Raw genomic sequence first — 24,281 nt, forward strand, 5'->3', positions numbered from 1 at the left:
ACACATTGATGCATACAGCACAGTTAGATATGTGCATACAAAGGACCATGCACGCACACACACACGCAAACATTCCAACAATCCCATTCACAAACAAAAAGCAGACAGGAAGAATTTGGTTAGAATGACTAAACAAAATACATACAAACAGGGGCTTCCCACATGATCTTACACACATGCACAAAGACAAGCATGGCGTCATGACTCACGCTAAGGCTTCCTCTCCCGGTTAAAGTCCAGCTGGAGCAGTATAGGATGAGGAAGAATCCCCCTCTCCTGACTACGGCAACAAGGATGACTCACACACCCTCTTGACTAAGTGTTTCAACCTAAATGCACACACACAGCATATGTGTCTAGGCGGACCGAGCAACGACTGAGGAAGTGTGAGGAGAGGAGAGGGGGGGGCGGAAAGGAAGTGAGTGGTTGACAGAGGGAGAGGAAAGGAAAAAGCCAGAAGAGGAGAGAGATGGCGGAGCTTGCGCATGACGAGCACTGCAGGCGGCGAATCGGTGCACGACTACAGCAGGGATCCTTTAAAAGACTGCTGGCACGCACGCACACACACGCTTCAGCAACCCGACAGCAACCAGCATCGTTTGTGTGTGCCCGCCAGCCACACCGCAATGTCTTTAGCTGGTGTGCTCTCCGCAGTGACGGAGCGCGAGAGTAGGAGCGAGAGCCCGCGAGAGAACACAACTGACATTGACCTGAAAAAAAATGTGCTTTGGAAAAGAGCCAAAGCCTAACAAGATAAGCTGGCAGGGAGACATCGAGACAGAGAGTTTGTCCCGGAATAAAGAAGCACCTCAAAAGGAAACAAATTATGCTGTGCTGGAAGTGTGTCATGGAGAAGAAAAAGGCTGTTGACTGCGGGAGGGTGTGTGATTTGAAAAACGGAGACAGGAGGTTGGAGGAGAGGAAGCAGCTGAGAGGAGCAGGGAGACAAAAGAAGGGGGGGGGGGGGGTGTTGAGGGGAGACGCGGTGGAGATGAAAGGGAGCGGACGGGGAGGAGTGCGTTGCATGCGCTCAGCTGCATTGCTCCTTGGTTTGGGATTTTGAATGCGACTCGCTCGCGGTCTGGTCAGAGGACGGCGCACCGTCGTGTCCACAGTCACTCACAACCTCCCGGGTATCGGAAGTAGGTCGAGCTCTGACGTCACCCTGGACGATTATGGGCCAGTTCATTATTGTGTTCCCCATCTCTCTACCTCACATGTCTGTGGTTGGTGTGAGGTTAGGAATCTCACGGCGTGCCGCTGTAAAACTCTAAATGAGAGGGGTTTAATATATTACATTTCGATCATGTAGCAGTTAGTTGTGTTCAGGGTGGACATGAGCAGAGCTTGAATGTAATACTGCGTTGCTCAGTCTGCCTGTTGGTAAACAGACGTTTCACATTTTTAGCATTGTATAATGAATCTGAATTTAAACACATTGAAAATTCAAAAGGAATTTGTATAAAAACGTACTGAAATTAGAGTCGGACACGTTTCACCAATCATTTGCTTTTTTGCATCCGTCAACTCATTTAAAAAGTTTGAGCAAATCCCAACTAGCCTGGCATGGTAATCATGTCCAGACACTGATTGAAGATATAATATGACAAGATTATCGTCCAGCACAATATTGGTTGGACGGGATAATGGTGCTCGCATAGCCAAAATATTCTATAACAAGTCTGTTATGAATGATGCACAACAATTGGTTGCTCCTTTCCTTCTTCCTCAGTCAGTAGGGAAATTCAATTCAATATTAGTTATATCATACAGCTTTTATTGTCTTATTTCTGCCTTCTTGTGTGGGAGTTTCTGCCTCTCAGTCCATCAGCACCGGTTCCCTCCAAGGCTGCGTTCTTTCCCCTCTGCTCTTCTCCCTGTACACCAACAACTGCACCTCCAGTCGGCAGTCCGTCAAGCTCCTGAAGTTTGCGGATGACACCACCCTCAATGGACTGATTCTGGTGGGATGAGTCCGGCTACAGGTGGGAGTCGGACCACCTTGTGACGTGGTGCAGCCAGAACAACCTGGAGCTCCACGCCCTGAAGACAGTGGAGATGGTGGTGGACTTCAGGAAGTACGAAGCCCCACCTTACCCAATCACCCTGTGTGACTCCCCAGTCACCACTGTGGATTCCTTCCGTTTCCTGGGCTCCATCATCACCCAGGACCTCAAGTGGGAGCTGAACATCAGCTTCATCAACAAAAAGGCTCAGCAGAGGATGGTCTTCATGAGGCAGCTGAAGAAATTCAACATGCCAAAGACGATGATGGTGCACTTCAACACGACCATCATCGAGTCCATCCTCTGCTGCTCCATCACCGTGTGGTACGCTGCAGCCACAGCCAAGGGCAGGTTGCAGCGTGTCAACCCCTCTGCAGATTGTTGCCGACCCCTCTCAACCCGGACATAAACGGTTTGTGCCCCTACCATCCAGCAGGAGGCTGAGGTCCATCAGGACTAAGACCTTCCGCCACACTAAAAGTTTCTTCCCGTCGGCAGTCGGGCTCATCAATAGACTGACTCTTCACACGTAGGTACAATTTGTCACTTTCTGTTGGCTGGTGCACTTTATTTTTAATTTATATTTTTAACTTAACTAACTCATAGCTTTAGATTGCAATCCGAGCATTATATTCTATTATATTTTCTTATCTGTGCACTATGTTGTCCATTGTCGTACGGTCCGCTTTCATACACCAACCGCCAAGTCAAATTCCTTGTATGTCTGACATATTATGGCAATAATCATCATTTTAAATACCTAACTTTAGGATTTTACTTGCGCTTTCTAAAAGGATATCCGTTTAAGGTGATATCAACACTGTTGGCTATTTTTGAAATCAAAATGGTACCTAAAATTTCAGTTAAAAGCGACTTTTCACATTTTACAAAAAAAAAAAAAAATCTTTCCAAATCCATACCTTTACTTTAATTTAGCAGGACAGTGTATTGTCGATGTAATTCCTTAAAGGTGGAGAGTTTGGTACCCGATTATTCCTCCATCTTGTTTAAAAATGTACTTGATTTTATGAATAAGTTGACAAAATAAGAAAAAAAGTTGTACGTTTGTGGGTGACATTCTGTTGATTTAGTATGGACAACACAGACTAGTTTGTCACAAAGTCTCGCAGCATGCAGCCCAAGGGCACACTCTTTCTTACTATTAACTGATGATGTAACGAAGGGGAGCTTTTCAGGGCCGGTCATTGCGTGTGTCTCCTCCATGAGCTCCAACGTGCCAGCAGGGACCTACGCAGCTCAGCAGGGAAGGTGAGATTTCCACCAAGCTGCAGCAGCTTTTAGATACTGAATGCAACAGCATGCTTTTCTTGTTTCTGGAAGAGCGAGAGAGAGAGAAAGAGAGGGCGCGCAAGCCTTAGGTGTCTGTGCGTGCGTGGTGTGTCTCCCAGCAGGGAAGGGAGCTATTTTTGGGGCTACGGAGTGTGACTCATCAGTGCCATAATGTGGGCAATGCCGTCCCAGTGGGGCCGGTGCTCACGTAGGCAGGCACCGGTGCACATGCAGACATGCGAACCGCACCTTACAGACACATTCGCGCACATGTGCAAATATTAGAGCGTGTTGGCAGCAGAGTAGACCAAAAAGCCCATATGCAAATGACAAGGAAAGTCATAATCTATTGATGGATTCTGTCTAGAAGTATCATATGTAGGTAAGCGTTGTGCAGCTATCAGTAGGCTGCAGGAAAACCCTACAGAAATGGGATAAAGAATCCCATCTCACAATTTCACATCATATGTGAGGAGGAAAAAAAATCCATTCCCAAAGAGGTCATTTGGGAATGGATTTAACCAGTTGACTAATCCGGTGTTTTCAATCCATGGGGATAATGGCACCAAAACTGCCATTTCATTGACTAACGACAACAAAAGAGCAGCAGATTTCATGAAATATGAACGGTATCCGGAGTGGGAGGAATAAATATCTGAAAACATGGTTGGTTTTTTTATTTTCTTGTGTGTCGAGGCCAGCGAGAATGTCCTTTCTCACAGTTTTATCTTCATCGTGTCCGTCTCCTCCCCATTAGACATCCTGGAGTCCAATCTTATTTCCTTTAGCCTCCTTTATCACTGTCTCCGCTTTAATCTTGTATCTCCTTTCATTTTTCACTTCCTGTTCCTATCTGTTCAACATCTCCCTACTTCATTCTCACTGTACCTTCAGAGTGACCAAACTCGGCAATGCAAGTTCGGCCGAGCCAGTCAAGGCTAAATGTGTACAAGACAAAAGCAAGATAACCATTTACTCGGTATGACGAGGGCAGACACCAAGAGGTATAAAAAATAGTGAGGGAATTCAAGAGAAACAGAAAAAAAAGAGAAACAGAAATGATGTGAACTAAGCGAGAAGTAATCGAAAAGGGTTGACCAAGCAGAAGAAAGAAGAACTGAAAGTGCCCCCTTTCTGCTTCCCCTGTGATTATCTCCAAATGGGGCCACGGTGAGTCAAACGGGCAGCCTGAACACTCACAGGGTCTCGCGGGCTCTCCTCTGGGTCTCGCGGCGCTGCTCTGGGCTTCGGCTGCACGTCTTCGCTACATTCGTTGTCGGAGGCGGGCGGCGACTCGTTCAGGTCCGGGAAGTCGTCTCTCGTCCTCGGGCCTCGGAAGCGGATCTTGTCCAGTCGCTTGAGCATGGTCACCACCACGGACCTGGGCTTTACCTTAACATGGCGGACGGCAACCCTGTGGAGACACAAAGCACAGGGGCTGTTGCTAAATCTTTTTCTTCATCTTGACCATATTGAGACCGTTTTAGGCAACAATTTAAACAAAACAAATGGACTTTTAATGTGATTCCAGTAATCCTTTAAGTGAGGTTGGTGCCACCTGTTTTTTGGCATTAACTTTTGAATGCATTTAAAAAGCTTGCAATTTGGCTCCGGTAAAAATCAATTCACGCCTTTTCCCATGTTGCTGAACATCATTTTTACATCCTTTTTTTGCCTGCTGCAAACTCCCCAAGGTAACATATGAAGCAACAGGCCAACCCCCTATGCGATTATGCGCTAACCTTGTCCGTTTTTAATTCCTCTCCCCTCTGGCCCACACAGGAAAGTGGAGAAACGCTGTTGTTGAATCCCCATAATACGGAGGGGATACACGACCTCATTAGTGCTCATCAACAGTAGCTACGGATCTCCACAAATGTTGAAATGTGTGCCGTTCATTAAACTCTGACTGCACCCAAAATGTGGACTTCCAAAACTCATCAAGTCCTTCCTTTGAATAAAAACACTGAATAAATTAAACAGTCGAAAGTCCTACATACACTCAATCACTTTAAGGTCATTCATCCTCCTGGACTCAATGAACAAACTCGGTGGGCCAACAAACTGTCACGTCAATCTGTCATCCTTTTGCGAAGGCTGCACACAAAGCCACAGACTCCCAAGATGCAGCTGTTGATTTCTGACTGCTGGGATGTGTCGTCTGGGAATGGATCATGTGTGGCTCTTGATGTAATCCTTGGAGATTACTTAATCTGCCTGACTGGACGACTGCAGTGTAGCTGTCACACAACAAAAATGGTTATTTGACTGATCGGCTGTCGTGCTGAGTGATTTTTTGAGTCCAGATTGGCAACCTGATGCTGAATGGCTTGTTGTCAGATTTACCGCGTCGTCACAGTTTCTAAAACCTTGGCAGACCATTGAGTGCAAATCTAGACCAACTAGCAGGGGTTTATCAATTACTATGGTTTCTTTTTTTGGTTGTTTCTAAGTAAGAAAGCCATAACCCCAGGGCCGGGCACTGTGCTTCCTTGCGGTATGAATACTTCACACATTGTCATACCAGTGCCCTCGGAGTACTTCTTACGTGTGTTCAGATTAAGTCATGGTTAGAACAACAATTAATAACCCATAACGGCCCCTTAGGGTAAACCTCGACTCAGTTTGCAACCCATTTCTAACATTAATAATTGTGAATTAATAAAATGACGGCATTGAACTGCATGCTGGGTACAGCTCGCCAGCTATCACAACAAGAAGAAACGGTCGCTATATAAAAACATGGACAAGAGCGGTGCAAGAGGAACAACCAGAGACCAGCGATGCACCAACACAACTTGTGCCCAAGAGAGGAGCAGTGTGGTGGATTTTTTAGTTTAGAAAAATACTGATAAGTTCGATCAGAAAACAATTCACTGCAATGTTTGTCCTGCCACTGGTATTGCCTCTGGTTGCAACACTAGCAGCGAGTAGGCCAGGGAGCGGTGAAAAGTTGTTCAGGTGGTCCTTTTCGGTGACAATGAATGAATGGGTTTACTCAAAAAAACAAAAAAAATACCGTGATACGGCCAAAAAAACGTGATATGAATGTTTAGCCATTCCGCCCAGCACTACATACACTCAATCACTTTAATGTCATGTGAATAAGGTCAAAAGAGATTACATCCCAAATCCCTCATCAATCCTCTCACTGCAGCCCGACCTCGTTCTGGTTCTCTATTGTCAAAGACTCTTTGACGGTCGTAGCGCTACAGTTTCCAATGTTTCTGTGCCTGTAGGAACTGTTTGACTGCACACATTAGGAGGGGAAAGTCCTCAAAGCTCAGTACCGATCTCAGAAAGTAGCATCTCACTGATGACTGACAAGTAGAATTTTAACGAATGCCAACAAGAATAATGTTACAAGGACAGACTTATATTTTGCATTCATTTTGACAATTGTCTATCAATTGTCAAATAAATGACTACTTTTCTATAACTACTATTTGTTGTGCAATTATTGCACCAAAATTGATTGCGATAAATTATATTGTAATTTTCGGACCATTTTATGCCACTGATTACATGACAATATAAACACTTAATAATGTGCAATAATTCGCATTCCCTTCCCCTGTCTGTGTTTGGAGACGCTGCCGGAGTTGATGAGGCAGCGCAATAGACTAAAATGTTGCTGACATTTATTTATATGTAAAATAAATATAATATATTGCAGCAACAAAAATGATCTTTCACATTTTCATATATTGTGCGACATGTCATAATATTAGTTATCACACCAGGCCTATTTACATCATTATCTGTTCATGAGATATAAATGCAAATATATTATTTCCACATGTAGACAGCCCGCCCACATGGGCACATCCATTGGAAAATGCGGAGGAGATTAGTGGGTTGACCTTTCCTCCCCGAGGGGTGAGTGGAAACATGGTGAGCGGGGCCTTAAATAAACACTTCCATGCACTTGACACAATAAAATCTGTTCCCACAGTAGTCACCCGAAGCGGCCGGCTATGCGCTAAAGGCTCGGCGAGCCACGGGTCAGCTCTCACTAACAGATAGTTAGCAAACATACAATCAAGCCAGAGCAATAGCAACCAGTGAAACCAACAGATGCACATTTAGCGCACAAGAAATTCACTTTTTTTACCCATAGTTCAAAACATCTACAAATCACACTAAATTCAGTGTCTAAGCAAGTTGAACACAGCTATGACTAAACTAAGCTCTTATTCAACAGCACATTACTTGTTTCCACGACCGTAACACTTATCATTCTGTGTTCTTCGGGCTGCCTTTGTCTTCATTAGTTTCATTTCATAGTGATTTCTCTCTCTGATCTAGAGGCAGTTTAACTTCAGATATTAACACAAACACACATAAAAAAAAAAAAGATAAATTTAACAACACACACGCTGACGGGTGGTGTTTGTTTATTACTGCATACATAAAGGGGGAGAGGCTTGACATGCTCTGAGTGTTTGCTGTGCAAGCCTAAATACAGTTTGTCAGTGTGCATGTGTGTGTGAGAGAGTCTGTCTGAGTAATCTTCTCCTAATGACCCATAGTAGCTTGAGGTTACCCTTGGTCATTGCTGACAGTGATTACAATGGCCAATCACAGAGAGCTGTGGATATGACGCTGTAAGAGGCAGTGCATAGGAATACCCTTTGGTACTACATTTCTCAATTTTAGAGCAGGCAGGAATCTGATCAAGCAGAGTTCCATCAGCAACTTTTTTGAATGATTTTAAATGGATTGAGAACAATACTGAATGTAGGATCACAGAAGGGCTGCAAATGTTTTTGTTCAGTAATTAGTTGATCCTTTGGTCAAAATCAGCAAAGTATTGTATTTAGCAACCAACAGCATAAAACAAAGAAATTCAGTTTGCTATCATAAAAAAAGAGGTAAATCAAATTTTAAAAAGTTGTTGATTAACCAATTGTCATTGTAGCTGAACAGCCCTCATGCATTCACCATGCTACATTAACCACAACAAGATTGCAAGTGTAGCCTGCAGTGTGTTCAGATATAAATCAACAATAATGTACCTTTTAAGAGCGCCGTATTAAGAGTCTAGAGTTTCATCTGAGGATCAATTTGTTCGGCTCATAATGTACACTGAAAGGTAGGATATTAAACCTTCATGTGCTCAGCTGTGTCCTCATCTGACTTTAATATCTACCCAGGTGCAATGGCCTTACATCGCCCCTGGCTATCAGCATGGTATAGACACAGGAGACCAGAGTGGCACATTCTACAGGGGGGGGCGAGAGACACTCTAACCACACACCGCCAAGTAGGCAGTTGGGTTCTCTTTTTGAAAAACAACAGAAAGTTGGACAACAAATGCCTGTTAGCTGGAACTGCCACAATGTAGCGGCTGCAGTTTGGTGACTGACACAAACCTCATTACCTGCAAGAACTCTGATGCGCTGCAGGAAACCATCGAATGTCGTCCTGTTGATGAGTTTTTTTTTCTTTTTTTGTCGCGGTAGAAACAAGGCCCAGTATACCAAAGAGGCTCACCCGTAGAGCTAATGTCAACTTACACGAGTTTCATAAGACGCTGTGAGACAGACACTAAAATGCCTTTAGATATACTTTGAATTTGCAAGCACTAACCAGAATGTTCAACTTCCGTTTCGCTCGCTTTCCTACAGTTATAGAGAAGCAACAACCAAGCTGATTACTAACGATGGAATGAAACAAACTATCATGCCTGGAGCCAATCCTAAGAGAAAATATTAATATTAATTAATTAATATTTTCTCATCGCCTCACAGGCAACAAACTATTGCATCTCCAAGATAGCTCCAAGATTCTCTCCAGGTAAACTGTCTGATATAATAGTTTTTTAAAGTAACCCCAAGCTTCATTTGATTAGATGTCAAACGTGGGAGAGGAGAGTGCACATATGATTAACTCTAATCCGACCTTTTACACACCTTCTGCCCCGTTTGAGGTATGAGGTTAAAAAGGCTTCTTGTGCTCTCAAATTTGCAGATTGAAACGAAAGGAATGCAAAAGCTTTTATCTAGCCTGCTAAAGCAACCGTGTGGGCAACATGTAGTTGGCTGAAACAAAACAAGTCACTTATGACATGCATTGTTCAAGCCAAACGTCTTGTCCCAGCTTTGTATCTCATTGGATAATGTTTAATCTGTGTTGCTACCCAGGTCAGGAACATTATGAGCAGCTTTTTCAAGCACCCATCACCAAATACACGATTAGTGTTCAAGAGTCAGATAAGAAAATAAGGTACAATCTACAAAAGACAGCAGGCCAATACTTCGTAGTTTCCCTCCACCCTGCCCTTGAACTCATCGCCCTGAGAGCAGCATCCCTACAACTCAACGGTCATTATCATTTCCCAATACTGTTATATAAACAAGAATATAAATAAACACATCAATACTTCCTTAGCAACATGTCAATCTGACCCTTCTCTCAAATTAGTGGGAACAAAGTGTCACAGTATTTGAACCGTGTGTGAAGCCAACGAGGGCGGGATCCATTCTGCCAGGAATCGAACGCCCCCCCCCAGACTAACCACTGATACAAAACAGTCAAATAATTTGGGTTTTACAGCCACACTTGTGGAATTCATTTGTGTTCGACAGCACCTTTTCTTTTTAAATAATTTGGCTCCGACGGCCCTTTTATAACAGCACCCCCAAACAACAGGTCAGATGTCAGAAGCTTCTTCCTGTCAGTGAACACACCACAAATGAGCACTTCGAATAACTGTGCACCTTCAGTTGCATTACGTAACAGAATAAAGAAACGTGCTACAAAGAAACAACGTTACATATCTCTGACAGATACTCAAGTCGGTTCAATTAATTTAGAAGAAATACTTTTGTCAGTGATAGCGGCAGTGGACCTTGGACCTTGGTGTTGACAAACGTTAACGTGAGCTCTGCCAAAACGTGCTGTTGAATTCAAAGCCCTCCGCCACATTTTAATGATCGAGTCAGCGACGGAATTAGACTTCCAAGTTAGCTAACGTTAGGCCTCGGGTCAACTCTTTCAAATAAACCCTCGCCACGGTCGGACATTTTCCCATATGTGCAGAACATTCACAACACGGGAACCAAATAATCCGCATTTCGGGTGAACCCGAAGAAACCGCGAGACCTGATGCGTTATCCTGCTCATAACAGCCATTAGAATAACGCTATGAAGAGAGAGAGAGAGGGAAATCTTCCTACCCAGCACGTGAATCGTAGCAAAGTTTCATGAACACGGAGATAGCCGCTGGTCTGCTTTATCCTTCGGTACACCTGCTGCTCAGGACGACCAAATTAGCGCGAGCCTTTACGGCGAAATCCGCTCACTTGGTCCCTCCATCCCGACGGAGATCCGCTCCGTCCGCCGACTACACGACTCCCGCTGCGCGTCGAGCGAAAAAGAAAAAAGAAGAAATAGCAGATGTACTGTCTGCAGGGAGCTGCTCGGACCAGCACCGCGTTGGCCGGTCCCCGGGAGCTCGCGGATACTAGCTAGTCTTCGTCTCTTGTTGATTTCGGAGAAAACGGGCAGTGGAGCAGGGCCGAGGGAGTCGTGTCAGTGAGCGGCGCTGCTCTCTTAAAGGGGCCGCGAGGCGGCGGGAGACGCGCCGCCTCGCGGCCCGCGCCTCGCGCCCCGCGTCGCCCCAACCTCACGTAGCGATGTATTAAAAGACACGTGGTTAAACAATGGCCTCGTTGTGATGCCATTAGCCAGTGGTATAGAGAAACGCATAGGTTGTCTTGGGTTTTATCGGGTTGAAGAGTTGTAGGGTTTTACGTGGCCTGTTGAAATGCCCTTGGGAAAATCCCCCAATAGCGTCACTTCATATTAAAAAAAACAAGGCAACTAAATTATTAGGAATATTTATAGAAAAAGGTTTCAATTTCTGGATGGAGCACTGTAAAAACTATTTAAAAAACTTGATTCATTTAGTACATATTTCCAGGAAGTCTCCAGGGCAAAAGTACAGACCAGCAAAATCAAGCTAGAATTATTTTCACTGACAACTTTGTCTTTAAGTTCTTTCTGCACTCTTCCAAGAATCATATTTTAAAGTTTTTTCAATGGCATGATTTTGTTTTAAAAAAACACACACACACAACATATTAGACTGAGGGAATGGCTTCTTCGCTGATCATGAAGGTCGGGTTCAGCCATAGTTCTAACAGGCCTGCTTGAAGAGTCATTTTTCATGTGTGTACCGGATTATTTCTGTTGTATAAAGTAGGTATCATCAATCCTTATTTACTATCTTCTCCTGACCCATGACTTATCCCAAACCACAAATAACACAAGTATAACAAGTTTGAATGGAACTTTATCTGTGTTTGACTTTAAGGTCTCAATTAAGTTTAAGTAGGCTGAATAGAGGAGGGGACATTTGATCGTCAGCAACATTATTAATGAAAATATAGCATTTGACACATCCAAAGAATATAATTCTGAAACAAAACAACACAACTGCCTTTGAAACGCTAACCTTTGCATGTTTGTTTTATCTGTCTGTGAGCCGCTTCTTCGTCTTCTGCAGGTAAACGGCATCCAGGAGTTTTCACTGAAGTCCCAGTTATCCCTCTCAATCGGAAATTGTATTTCCAAGAGATGATGCGATCTTGGATTAACCTCTGACAATCCTGTGGTCATTGCACTTAATGAATTTGGATCAAATAGACAAAGAAAAACAAGCGTTTGAGTGCAGAATAGTGAAATGGGTAGAAAGAGAGAGAAGAAAGCGGAGACAACTGACTCCTAACCCCATAGATGAGACCATAGATTACCAGGAAGTAATCCCAAGTACTTTCTATGTCTGCAGTCAGACTACCAATGAGGCCAGTGAGGATCAGTGTTGTCTTGTCCCCACATGCTTTGGCCTGGTTTTTCTTCGGCTGCCGGGTTGCCGCCTCGTCCTTGTCGCAAGCGTACGGCCTGTGAGCAGTATAATCATTTAACAGGTGGGCTAAACAAGCACGTCCCAGTGTCGTCGTCGTGTTTTTTATCATTATGTTATGTTGCAGTCATTTAAATCTGTCATGAAACGTCAAAGCTTTTCTTACCGGCCCAGGCTTCTGTAGATGAGGCGTCCGTTGATGTGGCTTTAGCTGCAAGTGAAGACCAGATCCAGAGAGAGTGCACGTTTATCGTGCATTCACATTTGTTTAGCCAAATGAGGGACTGACAGAGGGGGAATTTTCTGCAGAAGGCCTTTAAAAAAAAGAGAGGTCACGTTTAAAGACCTTTAGAAAAAGTACAGGACTTTGTATTACTGACCAGCCAATATGAAAAGCAACAAGGAAACCATGAAGAATGTGACTCCAGCGCTAATGTAAACACTCTTTGGTTGCCATACATTACTTGCAAAATGCTATCCAAAGAAATGGGAAGCACCACAGGTAGAGCTTGATGTCTGACCTTTTTAAAGGGCCTTTCAACTTGGCATAGTAGGGAAAGCACAGCTTGCTGTTTCCGTTCACTCTCATCCACATGGTTTTCCACCCTAGGCTATCTGGCCAGCTCGAGACAAAATTAGCTTGTAGCTTCTGAACATGGCGAGGCACGGAGCACCCGAAGGGCCAGATATTTTTCTCAAGAGTTGGAGAACACCAAAACCAGGGCTAAAGGGATGTAAAATAAGTAAATAAGACACTTTTTGCGGACAGGTTTTGAATCAGCAGATGCTGTATCATTGGATCTGTAAATACTGCTTGGGTGGGATACTCCTCAGGGTTTGCGTAGTGATCAGAGATTATGCAGATAACCAGTGAATGAACGCTCATAGATGGGGTTTCTTGCATGCCTGGCAGGAAAACGTCAACACAAACACAAAAATACACACATGCACACGCACACACACACACAAAATACATTTGTTGTTCGTGATCCTCTTCAGATGTCTTCTAGCAAAACTACTGCTCCTCAGAATTTCCAACTCCGCCCTCTGCGATCAAAGAAAACCCTGTATTAAACCTCTTAATCCCAAACCAGTATTTTCTAGAGGGTTGCACAACCACGCGCGTCTTATGCAACTGAGAGCATCCAGAGTCAATTATAGAACAGTTGGGATCAAGGGGAGGCTGGATGATGAGGCTGCTGATGCAAAGCGCACATTGGATGAAATGGTTGATTATATTCAACATGTTCTTATTTTGCTGCTACCAGAACAGAAATATTCTTCCTTACATATTCTTTTTACAATTACCTATCGTATGCAATGCATTGCATGACTTTCTATTGAATATATTCTGTACTCTATTTGAAACATTTAGATTTTTACCTTTTACCTTTCACATTGTTAATGACGCAATTTTTGACGGATTTTTTGCATTTCTTTCTAAAGAACTTCCATTTTGACAGCAAAAACGACTCCTTACACAAATACCTGCTTGAAAATAACATTTAGAATTTTCCAACAAGCTTCTACATATGAGCCCTGCGTTTCCAACTTGTGCACAACTGTCAAAACCTTGATCCTTTACTGTGGGAGACTTCTGTCTGCTTTTTTGGAGAGAGGTGATGTCAGAAATTGCTGTGCAGTGTATCAAAATGTGCGCCAATCAATCTGATCAAACCATACCCTCACGCTCCTGATTAAACTGAAAGAGCCTCACCTTAAGAGATTCTGCTCATTCTCTAATCTTTTCCATAACTGTGCTCACACACATACCAGAATCCCCCCCTCCCCCTCCTGTGACATAGCCTTCTTCACCAGTAGATGGCACAACTGGATCAGTCATTCTCTTCCTGCCCACCTGTTGTTCAGCACAGGGGTTTTCTTTGGGACGTCAACTGCGGCTGTCATGAGTCTGAATTATTTAGTCTGGCTGGCTGTGATGGAGCAGAGATAAAGAGGAGGGCAGAGCGTCAGTCTGATAGACCCCAGAGACCATTTCCTTTCTGCCTCCTCAACTCCAAGCTGTTATTCCAAAATGAGAAACGACATCTGATGAAAAATGATATCTGTTTTGAAAGACTTATTACCGCAGGTTAATATCAAGTAATAGCAACAATACGGAAGGCAGAGTTACTACAAACCCTTTTAACCAACAGTCATATTTTGACATGTCACCGCTTTTTGGAAGACCTATTTCATATTTACCTCATGTCACCCGAGGAGAGGACTGGCTTGAGTTGCCGTGACAACTCGCAACCCAATAGGGTTGTGAAACCTGATCATCCCATCTAACCTTTCGCTACGCTGGCTCACAATTGTTTACTTGGCAATACCCACTGGCAGCAAGATGTACAGTATGTGTTCATGTTTTGTGTGATGGTCTTGTTACGGTCGTCCTTCCCAGGCCAAGCTGAAACCTCTACGTCAAGTACACATGAGTCTATCTCATCCATACTAAGACATGATGATAAGAGAATGGTTTTACGGCCTGTGTTGACATAATTCCCTTACATTTCTACGGTGGAAGGGGCATTCATGGTCCTGTTTGACCTCAGCAGCTCTCTACCTCTCCTCAGTTCTTTGATCAACGGATGCTAAGTGCATCTCCGCTAATGGGGTCCATGTGGCCCAAGAGAAATTCCTCCAGACATTAAAGTGAAGGGCTGCGCATGGGAGGCTTACCTTGGAATGCCAGAGCTAAGTGGCTGTTCTTAAAGTGGGTTGAGCTATCTTGAGTTGCAAGTTCATCAGAACATTAGGGCAAATCTATATTCCTCAAATGATACACTTTAAAATGTAATATTAAAGGGGTATTTCTGAAAATTCGAGCAAAGTGTTTATTTGCATTCTGGAGCCACAGAGCCGGCAGGTAGTCAGATATAGGAGGGACAGCTACGTTAGATCTGTCCAAATATAACATCTGCCTTCCTGAACCTCTACAGTTCACTAGCAAAACATTTCTCATTTTTTCACTTCATAACATAATTACAATGTCAAATAACTCATTAATTTATAAGGGGGTCGTCTAGTCTCCCCTAGTTGGAAGCAAATAAGCACACCTCTCAGAAAGGTTAGATACCTCTTGTGTCAAGAGGATGTGTGCGAACGTGTGTGCCCCACAAAGGTTGGCATCAAAGAGAGGTGATTGGTTAAGAACGGCTGCACCCTTTGTTCTGTGAGGATTAACACAGTCCCTCAGACTTCTAACGACTTTGAAACACACAGACACGCGCGCTTCTTATGTTGAATGTTAACCTTCACGGTAGAGCAGTCAGCCTTTAACCTTACTTCCTCCCGCACAGCGATCACTGAGAGTGGGCACAGGACAGATGGAGACAGTAAGACGGCTCTCCTCATACATTACCTTGTAAGGACAACATCTCCATAAAGCGTGCCCAGCACATCACGCTATACACCTCTGTTGGACATCGGCATAAAAAAGTGATATCGGCATGTAATGCCGATATCACTTTTTGTCGTCGTCCTCACTGTCGGAGATTTTACTTTTTCTGCCGCTGGCTGTTGTAGATGAATTCTCCTTATGTTCATATTGTTTAAACACAGAAAGACATTGTCCAATATCTTTATCTGGTTGGATCATATCAGGTCTTTGGCCAGTTGAGATCCAATGTCGTGAATTATTAATGAAGATATTTAGTACAAAGGCAGACGCCGTTACGATGTCCAGCATTCAAAAATATAAACAATACAAATATTGTGATACGACATTATTATAACATGTTGCCAGTTCCAGTAAGGACACAGGTCCCACGTGTGGTCACCTGGTCCGTAATAAAACTGTAAAAGTAAGTTCCAATCTCTAATACTCACCTCCTCTTGGCTCTGAAAGAGTTCATATCAGCTACTTTTCCTCTAGTAGTGTATGTGTGTTTCGACGAGCCAGCGTTTCTTCCGGGCCACGGACACGTAACAGGCTCCACATAAAAATTCATAATTTCTTTAATTTTACAGTCACATGTTTTCTTTCCAGTGTCTCCAAACCATAAAAAATAAATATACATTATGTTACAAAACATTTCCAGTGTCTTAAGTGAGTGTTAAACATTTTAAGTTAGCTGCAAAATGCATGGAGTTGGCTTCATTCCCACTTTTAAACTCAGATCCAGAAATTCAGTAACAAAGACAGACATTTATTAACCTAAAGCTTTGACTGTGCAGACATCAGTGGAAGATCTCAACCAAACTTCTAAACATGTGTCGTAATTTTAGGCCACTAAAAACAAAGGGTCGCTCTTTCAACCATTTTTGGAATAAAAGAGTTAATAGTGAAATGGATTCCAAGCCCATCTTACTGTAGATCATGACTTTGGTAACCAGGAGTGTCTTGTATTGGAAAATAAGGCGGGATGGACACTGGAAAAGAAGGCTTCAGGTTCATAGTGCTCAAACTGAAAAACAGGAGGGCGAAATCCCTCTCTATTCCACGTAATTAGTGTTCATTCATGCTCACGGCTCTGTGACATTCTAGGTCACTCTCACGCACAAATACAACAGTCTTGCAGCCATCATACATGTATGTGTGTGTCCGTCTGTATAGCAGAATATACTGTACATCTCTAAAGCCCACTACAGGCAAATACAGTACAGGGTTTGTTTGTGTAAGGCCTCAAATCAGGATTGTTCTCCTTCGAACAAACCAGCTTATCATGTGATTTTTACGATTGGAGAGCTCTCTCTTAACAAAGGCAGTTGATTTTTTCTTGCTTTAGAAACTTGTCCAAGCTACAGCTGAAATACAAAATAGTTCATTTCTTCCTCAAACAATATCTACATGTTAATTACACTTTAAATGCATTGCATTGAGAGGCAGGGAAAGCCTTTCTTTGAGTAAAAAAAGAAAAAAAGAAAGAAGAGCACTTGGTGTGTGATTGAGACGTCTAGTATTAGACTCTTATATGTCCAGTAGAAAATGTGTCATGAGTGACACTTAAAGGGATTTGGAGACCTTGAAATCCTTCTGCACTACAAACATACCAGACTGTCTTTGAGTCTGGGTTCATACACAGTGCTTGTTCATCCGACCTTTTCAAAATGTCCTAACTTTACCCATTGAGAGGGCGACTTCACCACACGGAGGAACACCATCTCAGGGCATCTTCATCTTCCGACTCAGTCCCTGTTTCCTACAGTGGTTTTGGCACACACGGCTCCATTGCGTCCTCCCTTGATACAGTCCCAAATTCCCTTTTTTGTTTCCCACATATTCTTATTATCTCTGCAGTCTGTGCAGTCTGCAATTAATACTGCTCTCCAGAAAGCAGGTCCATGAGCGGAGGGACGGAGGGACGGATGGACGGATGGACGGATGGACGGATCAGGCACGGAGAACACCGTATCCCTCCTTTCACCCAATCTGCAGCACTTTGTCTATCTGTTCTTTTGTTGCAGTCCTCTCTCAGCTCTCCTTTCCTCTTCTTCTCCCCCAGAAGGTTCATCGCCCCTCCTCTCACAAGGGCAGGCTGGTCTGAGTTTTCCTAACAGGTCAGATCGAAGTCTCGTTACTGCCACTGTCGACAGAGGGGACGGAGGGAGGGAAAGAAGAGGGGTGAGGGATGCAGGGAGGGGGGTGGTGCAAGGAGTAAGAAAGGAAGAACGTGCAATGTGCAACAAAAATGAATGCAGGAATGCGGGAGGTAGTCATGCAGCACAGCTGAAGGATATGCAGTTGTTGCCAAGAGTTCCATGAGAAGATCAATACGTCTGGGAGTGTTACCAATTTTCTCTTTCAACTCTCGGCAAGAAAAGTGTATTTCCCAAAAGTCTTACTATTCCAATTACTATTATGACGCATGCGTTAAGCCAACAGATATTGTTTAACTATTTGGATGTCATAACATAATGTTTTTTTTAATCTTGAATCCATTTGAAAGTGAGACAAGGACATGATTGAATTACAAAGCCTCCATTTTGAGGTAGCATTCATTCATTTGTTTTGTAGGAGCACAAAGAATTAATGCAACAAAATAAAAAGTCACATGCCAACACAGTGAGAAGTACTTACTCTGAGTCAGACCCGTTGCCTCCGTTAACCGTCCCTGACTTCAAGTGCAATGCCACTCCCCCGTTGGTCTCCTGGTAGGCCCCCGCGGGCGGGGCCCCCGAGGGAATCTGCGGCCGCGGGGCGACGGGGGGCTTGACGAGGGGCTTGACGAGGGAGCTGTTTTCGTGGTTGCCGGGGCGACCGCAGTCGTTGGAGGCCAGCGAGGGCGGCCGCGACGCGGGGCTCATGATGTTGACCGAGGAGAGAGGCGGGGCAGAGGTGTGGTTGTTGTTTGGGGGAGGGGAGGTGATGGTGGGGGTGGGGCTGTTGTAGTCGCTCAGCTTCTCCCTCAGGCGGTTCTTCATGTTCTTGTCAGTCAGCGGCGGCGGGTAGCTGATCTTGTTCTTTAAGATACCTGGGACGCACACACACAGATCATTCCAATGTAAATCCCATCCATCCATTTAAATCAGTTTCCTCCAGGAGAACTCTCTTCTCTCACCTCTCCTCTGCTCTGGTTGGTGGTTGCTGTTGCCGTGGGGCTGGCTAGCCGGCGCTGCGTCTCGAGCATTACCGGGCGCTTGTTGCTCCCTCTCTGGGAGAGTCTCCCTCTCTCTTTCGCCTATGTGGTTGAGCTTATTTTCCGGATGGAGCTCCACGTTCACCTTGGTCTCCACCCTCAGCCGCTCTGCCCCGCCGGGATCCTCGCTGTCACTGGCAGTGGTGGCCTCTGTTGGCCAGTAAGGCTTCACATGATTGGATACTGACTCCACTAGTTGAGGAAAAAGAGACATATTTGAATTGGAATTGGAACTGTCTTATATACTCTTTGGCAGTTTAAAGTTTGTTGCATATGTTTTATATACACATCATCTGAAAAGTTATGACAGATGTCAAATGTGGTGGCGTACAAATAACAGCACACTCCTGTGTGAAGCAGGAGGATGAAGGATGTCTGTGAGTAAATGTACCTTTAGGGGTGCTGTGAACGGGCTGCCTCTCGTTGTTCCACTTGGGCTTGACATCCATGTCGTCGTCCTCACTGTCGGAGGAGTGGGAGGAGGCGTAGGAGGAGCTGTGCTCGTCCACTGACAGCTCACTGTCCGAGTCCGAGTCTGCTTGGTTTAAGGAGGGAAGGAGGAAGGTAAAAAAAAAAGCACGAGGCATTAACTTTCCTACGCAGGCAAATGAATGAGACCCACCGTCTCCTTTGGTGCCGTTCCTGTGGAACAGAGGTCCATCCAGGTCTGTGTATCCTTTCGCTGTTCCCGAGGAGACACTGGGCTTCTGACCAGACTCCTCCCTACGTAAAAAAAAGTCAGATACAGAGGGAAGGGATGGGAGGAGTAGGAAGTATGAGAGGAAAAAAAGCGATGGAGGTAAAGAGGAGGGGGGGTTGAGTAGAGCGTCGCAGGATGTTAACTCAAGCCCAAACTTGCGGTTTGACACTAATGTTCAACAGCTGAAACCCCAGACATCTCTCATTACAAAGGGTTTACCTCTGTTGATGGCTAAAGACTAAAACAAATATTAAATTGTGGTTTAGGTGTGCAGTCCCGCTGGCGAGCACAGAAGATTAATTTACAGCTAACTCGTCGCTAGTCCTGCCATTATTTCTGCTGGTCTCCACAAGTAGCCGTCTATCCCAAGCTTGGGTCGAGATGTCGGCTGGAGACACTGACCTGTCTGATGGCTGATCACAGAGACAGCTGAAGACGTGCCAACAGCCGCAGGGAAGGAGCATGTGTCTGTATCACATTCCCATTCAAACAGGTACAGTCCCATCCCTCTTATATCCCAAGTTTATTTCCCCATGTTCTGTGTCCGTCCTCATACCCCCTCCCCTTCTTTTTCTCCCCGTATATCCCCCCCTCTCGTATGTGCCTCTCGCACAGGCGGCACGCCATCCCCCCTTCCGGCACATTTGCTCGTCGACCCCTATAGTGTCGGCTCGCGTTACCCATGTGACAGCTTTACGAGCCGAGGCGTACAGTCACACCTCACATTGATCCCGTTAAACTCTTTTACACCACGCGGTCTATGTAACACCTCTGCACTGCGATGAAACACGTCTGTGATACGTATAAACACACAGCGGTACAAGATTAGTCTGGGACAATATACCCGGGAAAAGCTACTTCTCAAAATGTCATTTTTCATAGAAAGGAATCAGGGATACACTGGTCAAAACTGCACAAACTCAAAACGAATTTCTTCAAAATGCAGAACTGAAATAGCAGAAAAGGTATTTTAAAAATATCCACTCAATAGATCATATTTCAATGAAAAGCCAATACAAATTGTGTTACCGTATATAAAATTGTTATAAAAAACTATATGAATTATAACAAGTTTCCTATGTAGCACTACTTGAACTACATAATGTGTACAAAGTGTACAAAGTACAAAACTGTTCATATTTATACCATGAAAGTAAGTGGCATTATTACTCAAAAATAATGCTAGTTGTGAAGAGCTAACACAGAGCAGTGAAAACAATGTACACACATACATTATTATGGTGCATGGCAAGGTCTTCTCCTTTTCGTGAACTAATAAGTAAAATAACAAATTTATTTAACGCTGCAAGACTAAATATGCTGAGTTGCAAGTTAATGCGGTTCTCGTTTTTATCTCATTACTCCCCATATGAAACTGATGTGTTTGTCCCACCTTTCTGCATATGTCAAAGCTAAAGGACCCGTCTTCTTGTGTATGTGTGTGTCCAGTTTCGCACCAGAGCCGTGCGCCATGCGCCATGCGCCATGCACTGGCGATCCTCAGCGTGATCTTTATGCAAGCACAGTTGTTGCACAATGCAGGTGCAATTCTGTGGCAGCATGCATGTGCGAAAGAAAGGAAAGCAATACTGTCAGAATGTAGAAAACTCATTCTCCAATAAGGGCAGGATGTGTGTGTGTGTACCTGCAAAGTGTCTACGTGAGTTTATAAATGAATCCATTCGGGGCTGGGGATTAGTTAGTACGTGTCAGCAGACATGCTGGGAGGCGAGCAAAAGAAAGACAACACAAAGAACGTAGACAAACAGCGTGCAACACACTCGCTCAGCAGTGTGTCAGAAGCAGCCGTGCAGTCAGTGAGCGTGTTGTACCTGAGTGTGTATGCCAGGAAGCTGCTGCGGCTCTTGGCTGACCTGAGCGTGCTGTCAAGGGAGACGGTGGACTCGCCGATGCCCGAGCGGTACAGCTGGCCGTCTTCCGTGTTCGTGTTGTTGCAGTTGAGAGAGCGCTGACGGATGGGCGGAGGGGAGGAAAGTGGGGACGGCCGGAATGAATCAGACTTTCATTTCGGTGGATAAATGAGGTAATAACAACCACATTTTCTAGTACATGTAACTCACTGTCAGCAACGAGGCCCTTGTGGTGCTGGATTCGTCTGGCACACTCTTCTTTCCTGTGAAGATGTTCTTGAGGTTTTTCCTCACCTCGTTGTTGAAGATCACATGGAAGAAGAAGATGAAGACTCCCTGTGAAGAAAAAAGCAAAAGAGACGAATTCAAAAGGGCGGAGAAAGAAAGTGTTGATGATGTTTGTGCAATAAGAGTCGATGGCCGTAGAGGTTCTACATAAACTGTGTCACCTGCAGACAGCTGAAGCCAGCAAACAGGTAGTGGAAGGTCATCACGTCGCTGTTGACCGCCAGTAGGCCAAGCATCCAGGTAGTGCTGATGAGTAGCAGCAGGAGGAAAGCCATCCGAAGTGCAGGACTGAGAAGGACAAAAGCAGATGGATCAGCTTCAAACAGGGCCAAAAAGCAATGCTACTTTTGAGCTTTTAATATATAGAATTATTAGTGGGACTTACATAGCTCCTGACTTCTCCATAGCCTTCTGCCTACGACCACAGGAAGCCTTCGCGGCCAGCATAAAGATTACTATGTTCACCTTTAAGGAGCAGGAGGTAAGGGAGAGGCTTTGTGAACAAAACAATGCATTTGCTTTCGTATAATTGGCATTTTTGAGGACTTTTTGAGGGATTGCATTTTGATATTATACATCATTGAGAGGATTTATAACAAAATGAAAGAACTTTCCAACGCTTTGGTTTAATCACATACCAGGACGACTACAAGGATGGGTCCTGCAAAGCTCCAGATGAGTGTGTCATGGACAGAGAGCCAGCAGAAATCTGGGTTCCCATAACCCTGCGGGTCAAGACCTACTGCCAAACCTGGCAACACACAAAACACCAGCGTTAGAACTGTTCCTTTGGAGGGCGTGCCCCAGTGCAAGCAGACACCCTTTTTGTGTTTCAGTTTCTCCTTCATTTTACTCACTCATTTTTATTCCTTATCTGTATGAGCGTTTATACGTCTTGTTTATACTTGTGTCTCAATCCAAATTCAAATCAAGTACGCTCTGCTAGCTTCCAATACTATCCAAACATGTCAGCACGTTGCCAAGCATTTGATATATTACTGTAATCCTATCAGACATCAAACGGTCGTGAAGTCAAATATGCAAAAGATTTCAGGGTGGAAAAAAAGGGAGAAAGCGGATGATGGAAATGTAATGTTACATTTATGTCAAGAGACAGTGAAAAGGGGCCATTAACACAAATACGTCAACAAATGTGTGTGTGTGTGTGTGTGTGAGTGTGTCTCACCAGTGATAATGGCTGGAATGCCCCAGCCCATGGCGTAGTAGAACCTCATGTGGCCATGGTTGATGTTGCGCAGCTCGGTCAGCATGCGGTAGATGTGCAGCCCCTCCACGAACATCCAGGCAAAGGTGCACATGTAGAAGTAGTGGAGGAGGATTGCTATCACCATACACACAAACTGGAAGGAGATGAAAGAGTATTTTAAGTATGAGTCTACATCTGAAGAGAATCCACACAACCAACAAAAAAAAGCTTTGATACTGCCGAAACGTTAGTGTGTCTGTCATCCCTGCTGTGCATTCTCTTTTCTATCAATAGATTAAAAATCAATTAGTCAATATTTGATTAATCACAAAATGATCCCTACCAAATGTTTTTGCCGTCTTTCTATGTTTTGAATCATTGTGAATAAAATAACATTGGATTTTGGTCCGTGAAAATGTCCCGTCCAACTCCCGGACAGTGTAATGACCAATTCTGTTACTTTTTAAAATTGTATTTATAGCCCTGAAGTTAGTATACCTCTAAAGTTGTCTTTTCCAATGCATGTAAGGCAGTAATGATTCAACCTATCCTCTTTTGTCTCCTTCTGCCCCCATTCCCATGTCTATTTCTGCATCAGAGGTATGCAGTGTGTCAGGGATTGTCCCAGCGGTTGAGATGCTTTATTTTAGTGAGAGATCACAGAGCCAGAGAGAGATACCACTTTGACGGGATGGTAAATCATCCCGCTGAGGGCCCCGGGCGCACACCGACAGCATTCCACAACGGAACACACACACACACACACCTAAAAACCATCTAAAGGACATGCATGCACAGAAGACTTGCAAATTTAGAGTGATGGGAAAAGGAAGGAACACATTCAACTTCTACTTTCCCTTTTTTTAATTGCTGTGTCTACTTTGCTTTACTTTACTTTGTTGTGTTATGAGTCAGATACAATTTCACTTGTCCCAGTCATAACAATATGATTCAGAACATCTGTACAATAAAAGAAATACCCCTACAATATATCTGGAACCTTTCCTCTTCCTTTTTAATCCTAGTTTATTGGACCCTTGCTTCCATTTTTCACATGATAAATTGAATATTTGGTTTAAATGGTCTAATCTTTTATTCTGCGTTTTTTTTTTCCCTTCGGCTTTTCTCGTGAAGATGTGTCACCTTTTCATAAAATATTGTGTAAGCTATGCATCCGGAATGGACTAGACTTTAACCTCTGATGTACATCTGGTTGATGGCATGTGGTTGGCGGTGACTGAAAGCCATGGTGATTTGGGACTGACAGCTTGGCCTGATGATCTTGTGACGTCTTTTGTAAGACTGTCGACATCTGGTTTGGGCAGATGAGTCAGAGATGGGGTTTCGATATTATGGGAAAATTCAAGGTTGGAAATTTTCCATGGGAAACCCCCCCCCCCCCCCCCCCCAAAAAAAAAGTCCACTTCTAAATGTAAATCAAACTAAGAATTAAGCTTCTCAAGCCTCTA

The 24,281-nt window shown here is 44.1% G+C and overlaps 2 protein-coding genes across 11 annotated transcripts in view; both read right to left on the reverse strand.

The window, feature by feature from the left end:
* The window catches only part of gramd4a (GRAM domain containing 4a), a 31,597-nt gene extending 20,732 nt beyond the window's left edge, over positions 1-10,865 (reverse strand). For 3 of the 5 annotated variants that reach the window (XM_037460405.2, XM_037460406.2, XM_037460403.2), the window contains exons 1-2: positions 10,478-10,865; positions 4,497-4,710 (exon numbers count right to left, since the gene is read on the reverse strand). In XM_037460405.2, coding sequence (XP_037316302.1) covers positions 4,497-4,710; positions 10,478-10,506 — 243 coding nt within the window. In that variant the 5' untranslated portion in view covers positions 10,507-10,865. Of the gene's footprint in view, positions 1-209; positions 2,303-3,166; positions 3,341-4,496; positions 4,711-10,477 lie in introns of those variants that run through there. The other 2 variants (XM_062560319.1, XM_037460408.2) reach the window with 2 other exon arrangements.
* A 5,242-nt stretch (positions 10,866-16,107) lies between these two features.
* The window catches only part of celsr1a (cadherin EGF LAG seven-pass G-type receptor 1a), a 70,653-nt gene continuing 62,479 nt past the window's right edge, over positions 16,108-24,281 (reverse strand). For 3 of the 6 annotated variants that reach the window (XM_037461569.2, XM_062560323.1, XM_062560320.1), the window contains exons 26-36: positions 22,792-22,966; positions 22,244-22,356; positions 21,991-22,070; positions 21,767-21,893; positions 21,528-21,653; positions 21,279-21,415; positions 19,369-19,469; positions 19,138-19,281; positions 18,669-18,938; positions 18,188-18,581; positions 16,108-17,660 (exon numbers count right to left, since the gene is read on the reverse strand). In XM_037461569.2, the coding sequence (XP_037317466.2) occupies positions 17,633-17,660; positions 18,188-18,581; positions 18,669-18,938; positions 19,138-19,281; positions 19,369-19,469; positions 21,279-21,415; positions 21,528-21,653; positions 21,767-21,893; positions 21,991-22,070; positions 22,244-22,356; positions 22,792-22,966 (1,695 nt within the window). In that variant the 3' untranslated portion in view covers positions 16,108-17,632. Of the gene's footprint in view, positions 17,694-18,187; positions 18,582-18,668; positions 18,939-19,137; positions 19,282-19,368; positions 19,470-21,278; positions 21,416-21,527; positions 21,654-21,766; positions 21,894-21,990; positions 22,071-22,243; positions 22,357-22,791; positions 22,967-24,281 lie in introns of all 6 variants that reach the window. The other 3 variants (XM_062560325.1, XM_062560322.1, XM_062560324.1) reach the window with 2 other exon arrangements.

Source organism: Pungitius pungitius, chromosome 2 (genome assembly GCF_949316345.1).
Source record: "Pungitius pungitius chromosome 2, fPunPun2.1, whole genome shotgun sequence".
In the NCBI taxonomy this organism is placed as follows: Eukaryota; Metazoa; Chordata; class Actinopteri; order Perciformes; family Gasterosteidae; genus Pungitius; species Pungitius pungitius.